General features: G+C 38.7%; 1 protein-coding gene across 1 annotated transcript in view; it reads right to left on the minus strand.

Moving 5' to 3' along the window:
• Positions 1-6,354, minus strand: part of LOC100960754 (cytochrome P450 20A1) — a 61,915-nt gene that overhangs the window by 28,934 nt on the left and 26,627 nt on the right. Inside the window, exons 9-11 of the mRNA XM_023510381.1 lie at positions 4,255-4,284; positions 3,198-3,313; positions 1,176-1,230 (exon numbers count right to left, since the gene is read on the minus strand). Coding sequence (XP_023366149.1) covers positions 1,176-1,230; positions 3,198-3,313; positions 4,255-4,284 — 201 coding nt within the window. The remainder of the gene's footprint in view (positions 1-1,175; positions 1,231-3,197; positions 3,314-4,254; positions 4,285-6,354) is intronic.

Raw genomic sequence — 6,354 nt, forward strand, 5'->3', positions numbered from 1 at the left:
AAAAAAAATAAAAAATAAATAAAAAATAGCTGGGCATTATGGTGGGTACCTGTTGTCCCAGTTACTTGGGAGGCTGAGGCAAAACAGTCGATTAAGCCCAACAGTTTGAAGTTGCTGTGAACTGTGATGCCATGGCATTCTACCAAGGGTGACAAAATGAGACCCCGTTTTTAAAAAAACAAAACAAAACAAAAAACCTCAGAAAATTTCCTCAAACAGGGTAGTACCTGTAGCTCAGTGAGTAGGGCGCTGGCCACATACACTCAGGCTGGCAGGTTCAAACCTGGCCTGGGCCAGCTAAAACAACAATGACAACTGCAACAACAATAACAACAACAACAACAACAACAATAACAAATAGTTGGGTGTTGTGGTGGGCACCTATAGTCCCGGCTACTTGGGAGGCTGAGGCAAGAGACTCACTTAAGCCCAAGAGTTTGAGGTTGCTGTGAGCTATGATGTCATAGCACTCTACCCAGGGTGACAGCTTGAGACTCTCTCTCAAAAAAAGAAAAAGAAAAAAAGAAAATTTCCTCAAACAGAAACAGCAGTAAATGAAATTCTCCAAGTGAACATAAATTTTCTAAATTTTAAACTGATGTCCTAATATTATACTTCTTTCAAGCATTTTTATCTTAGTATATTTTTATGTTTCTAAAAATATTTTAATAACTATGACTGAATGGTATTCCACTAATCTAAAACCAGTGAGGAAATTTAGAAACATATAGCATATTTTAAAATTTTAAATAAAAATCACCTTTGATTGCACCACAGGAGGCGTTCTTCTAAATCATGATTTCTGTGCCCTACATCCTCTGTTGGTAGACCTTAATAATAGCAGACTGGCTTGGAGTCGAAGTGAAAAGCAACAGCAGGAAATGGAAAAGCTCACTGCTCCAGTTGGAAAGGTGTCAATAGCAGTTCATTTTAAAGGCACTAACTAGAATTCACAATCCATAAAACGTGTCAAGAAATTTATGGCAGTTTTCAGAGGCGGCATCAAGCACTTTAGGTTAAAAAAAAAAGGCACCTATGTGAATCAAGCCTTTAAAATAAAAAAGAGCTAAAGGAAATTATAAAGAGGTCTTGAAAACAGTGTTTCCTTTGTTTTAGAATAGCTTCACTTTTGTATATTTTTAATCTATCTGAAAAAGAAATAAATTTATACTCACATTTTGCAGTTATTATGCAACCGGCCAGAGAAAATATCATACTGTCTTCTAGGATCTAGGAAACAGAACTAAGTTTAGAAGGTGTGAAATGTAAGGGCCTATATTAGGTTCTGCTAAAATAATCTGGAGAGTATAAAATTAGGGTCAATGAAAAGAAAAAAGTATATTATTTCTTTATGATGTTTTCATTAAAACAAAATCTGTACAGGGAGGCGCTGTGGCTCAGTGAGGAGGGCACCGGCCTCATATACTGAAGTTGGTGAATTCAAACCCAGCCCCCACCAAACTGCAACTGTGGCTCAAAGGAGCAGGGCACTGGCCCCATATACTGGAGTTGGTGGATTCAAACCCGGCCTGGCCAAGAAATGCACACATACACACACACAAAAAATAGCTGGGCGCTGTGGTGGGCACCTGTGGTCCCAGCTACTCAGGAGGCTGAGGCAAGAGAATCACCTAAGCCCAAGAGCTGGAGACTGCTGTGAGCTGTGACACCACGGGCGATAAAGTGGGACTCTGTCTCTAAAAAAAAAGAAAAAGAAAACCCAAAACACCCAAAACAATATCTGTACAATATGAAAACCAACCTAAATACTGCACTGCTTTTTGTGTGTCTTTTTTTAAATTGATATGTAATAGTTACAATATAATACTTATAAAACATCTTTGGGGGGTATATGTGATATTTTCTTTCTTTTTTTTTTTTTTTCATTGAGACAGTGCATTATGTCGCCCTTGGTAGAGTGCTGTAGCATCACAGCTCACAGCAACCTGAAACTCTTGGGCTTAAGCGATTCTCTTGCCTCAGCCCCCCAAGTAGCTGGGCCTATAGGCGCCCACCACAATGCTCAGCTAATTTCTTTTGTTGTTGTTGCAGTTGTCACTGTTGTTTAGCTATCCTGGGCTGGGTTCAAACCTGGCACACTCGGTGTATGTGCCTTGTACCATAACCACTGTACTATGGGCACCAAAACAATATTTTTATATATGTATATAATGTGTAATAATCAAATCAGGGTTTTTAATACTAATATTACCAGTTTATTACTGGTTTATGATACATTTTGGTGTAGTGGCTGGTGCCATAACCACTGTACTACGGGCATCAAACCAATATTTTTATATATGTATATAATGTGTAATAATCAAATCAGGGTTATTTATTGCTAATATTACCAGTTTAGTACTGGTTTATGATACACTTTGGCAAACAAACTTGTTGAGTCCTGTTTCTGACTTGTCCTAGTAAAACAAGAAAGCCTCAGAATAGTGGAGAAGATCCTGCTACTGTCCTAGAAGACTGAATCAATTCCTGCACCAAAACATACCCAGGAAATCACTTCTGACTACAAGGACTTGCATATGTAGTGAGGCGGAGGATTCTGACAATGCACAGATGTGCAAAAATGATTCCTTTCTTGTCTTTTGCCTGACAACATCACAAGTGAATAAGTACTGTTAATAAGCCAAACTGCCACACCTCGTCACTCCAGGTGGAATGATTTATCTATAAAGGCTGATACAGGCTCGGCACCTGTAGCTCAGCAGCTAGAGTGCTGGCCATATACACCTGGGCTTGTAGGTTCAAAACCAGCCTAGGCCTGCCAAACAACAATGACAACTACAACAAAAAATAACCAGGTGTTGTAGTGGGCCCCTGTAGTCCCAGCTACTTGTGAGGCTGTGGCAAGAGAATCACTTAAGCCCAAGAGTTTCAGGTTGCTGTGAGCTCTGATGCCATAGTGAGACTGTGTCAAAAAAAGAGGTTTACACAAGTTCTTCCTCTTTTAGGACCAAAGAATTTTCACTCAGTATTTGCTTACTGAAATTATTAAATAATGCACAGCTACTGCTAAGAACAAACTAACAGGAGACTAAGTGCTTGTACTACTTATGATACACAATAAAAGAGAAGAAAAGCCACTGGATTCCAGGACAGTATCTGGATTAAAGTGAATGAAAAGCACAGTGTATACATGAGTGATTATTTTGTATCTGATAAACATTTAACAATCACATCACCTGTTGGTCATTAAGGTTCCCCTGTACTAAGGAGTCAATGAAAATATGTTGACCGAAGTTTCTTCTTTTTCGTTCTTTTATAATTTTCTTTAAAATAGATTCCAGTTGCATAAGGGCTTAGGGAAGAAAAACAAAATAACTTTAGAATCCAATCACTTATAGGGATTCAACTTTTAAAAATAATTCTGCATAATGTTACTATATGAAGAATAAAAATTTCAAAGCTAGCAACCAACAATAAAGAAAATTAATTTATGTTTAAATTCAGCTACTTTATTCTCCTCCTTTCTGCCAGTCAAAGAAGTTCACAAACTCATCCTAGAAAAAGTGCTGCATATTTCATTGCTGAATTATCACTATGGTCACTTTTGAAGTACTCCCATTTGCCATGTGGTGACCAGAAAACACTATTTCATGTTGCTCCATATTCTATACTCCCCCTTTCTTCCCACTTTACTGCCTGCTCATTCTCAGTCTCCTTTTTTGATTCCTTCTTCTTTTGACTTTCCTTTTTTTTTCTTTGAGACACAGTCTCACTATGTCACCCTGGGTAGAGTGCCGTGGCATCACAACTCACAGACACCTCGAACTCTTGGGCTTAAACAAGTCTCTTGCCTCAGTCTCCCAAGTAGCTGGGACTACAGGCACTCGCCACAACACCTGGCTATTTTTATGTTGTCATTATTTTTTGGCAGGCCCAGGCTCTGGTCGAACCTGCCAGCTCCAGTGTATGCAGCTGGCGCTCTAGCTGCTGAGATATAGGCGCCAAGCCTCTTGACTTTTCAAATGATGGAATGTCCAAGCACAGGGCTCAGTTTGTGGACCTCTTCTTTTTTTCTATCCATATTCACTACCCTGGTGATCTCCAGTCTCATGGCTTTAAATACATACAATCTATGTACTGAAACTTCCAAATTTCTATTTCTACTCAAGACCTCTTTCCCCTGAACTCCAGACTCATACATCTAACAACAAACTCAACAGCTGCACTGGGATATGTGAGCATACTCCACATACTGAACTCCTAATCTCTCCTCTCAGAACTGGATCATCCCACAGTCTTCCTTATTTTCTAATCTTCCCATGGCTCATAACTAAAACCTTGGTCTCTCTCTCTCTTATATCCCATATTTAATCCATCAGCCAATGTTAAAGGGTCTATCTTCAAAATACAGAATTATTTTCTTACTCTTTTTTTGTTTTAGTTCTATATTCTCTGTTGCCAGGTCCAAACCACATTATCTCTCTTACTTAGTGCATTGGAACAGCCTCCTAATTAGTCTCCCTGCTTCTGTGCAGGGCCCCATAGTATATTATGAACAATTGTATGCTCAAAAACTAGAAAACCTGGAGAAAATGGATAAATTCCTAGAAATATACAACTTCCCAAGATTGATCCAAAAAGAAATAGCAATCCTGAATAGACTAATCATGAGTAGTGAGTCTGAATCAGTTACAAAAAATCTTCCTTGCCAATAAAGCCCAGATCAGATGGATTCATAGCTGGATTCTATACAAAATATAAAGAACTAATACCAATCCTCCTAACACTATTCCAAAAACTTGAGAGGAAAATTGCCCCTAACTCATTCTATGAGGCCACTATCACCTTGTACCAACAAAAGGATGCAACAACAACAAAAAAATACAAGTACAGACATCAATATTCCTGATGAACAAAGATACAAAAAGATGCTTGATTCAACAAAACACTAGCAAATCAAATTTAATAGCACATGAAAAAGATAATATACCATGATCAAGTGAGTTTTATACCAGGAATGCAAGGCTGGTTCAATATATGAAAACCAATGAATGAAACACATTTATTCTGATAAAAATGTGATATATTATTAACACTATAATGTAGTAGTTCCAACACTTAGCTACATATGTTAATAAGCTCAATATATGCAGAAAAAACTTTCAGTAAAATTCAGCATCCCTTCATAATAAAAATCCTTAACAAACTAGGCGCTGAAGGAACATACCTCAAAAAGGCCATTATGACAAACCCACAGCCAACATCATACATAATGGAGAAAAGTTGAAAGTATTCACCCTGAGAAACAGAACAAGACAAGGGTACCCATTTTCACCACTTTATTCAACACAGGCACCCAGGCAAGGGAATAAAATAAAAGCCATCTAAATTAGAAAAGAAGAAGTCTAACTATCCCTCTTTGTTGATAACATGATCTTACATCTAGAAAAACATAAAGACCTCACCAAAAATCTCTTAGATTTAATATACGAATACAATAAACTTCTGGACTATAAAATGGATGTACAGAAATTAGTAGCAATTCCTTTGGGGGGGGGGACAGAGTGTCATTATGTTGCCCTCAGTAGAGTGCTATGGCATCACAGCTCAAAGCAACCTCAAACTCTTGGGCTTAAGCGATTCTTGCCTCAGCCTCCCAGTAGCTGGGACTACAGGCGCCTGCCACAACACCTGGCTATTTTTTGTTGCAGTTGTCATTGTTGTTTTAGCAGGCCCTGGCCGGGTTCCAACCCACCAGACCTGGTGTATGTGGCCAGCACCCTAACCACTTAGCTACAGAAATTAGTAGCAAGCTGAGAAATTAGTAGCAATTCTATACACCAATAATGATGTAACTTAGAACCAAAGAAATGATACCATTTATAATAGTTACAACGTAAGAAATACCTAAGAATACATTTAACCAAGGAGGTGTATGATCTCTACAAGCAAAACTACAAAACACTGATGAAAGAAACTGTAGAAGTCACAAATGAATGAGAAAATATCCCATGATCATGGATTACAAGAATTGATGTTGTTAAAATGACTACATTCCCCAAAGCAATTTATAGGTTCAATGTAACACCTATTAACGTCTTTGAGAGGTAAAGGTTGGTGTACTGCTTGAGGCCAGGAGGTTGAAATTAGCTTGGACAACATAGTGAGACCTTCATTTCTACAGAAAGTAAAAACAAAACATAGCCTCCTGAGTAGCAAGGAGAACATGTGTATGCAAGGCTGATGTAAGAGTATCACTTTGGGCTCGGCGCCTATAGCTCAACCGGCTAAGGCGCTAGCCACGTACACCTAAGGTGGCGGGTTCGAATCCCCAGCCCGGACCCGCCAAACAACAATGACGGCTGCAACCAAAAAAAATAGCCGGGCGTTGTG

This window comes from Otolemur garnettii, unplaced genomic scaffold (genome assembly GCF_000181295.1).
Source record: "Otolemur garnettii isolate 467f Iridium unplaced genomic scaffold, OtoGar3 scaffold00013, whole genome shotgun sequence".
NCBI lineage: Eukaryota > Metazoa > Chordata > Mammalia > Primates > Galagidae > Otolemur > Otolemur garnettii.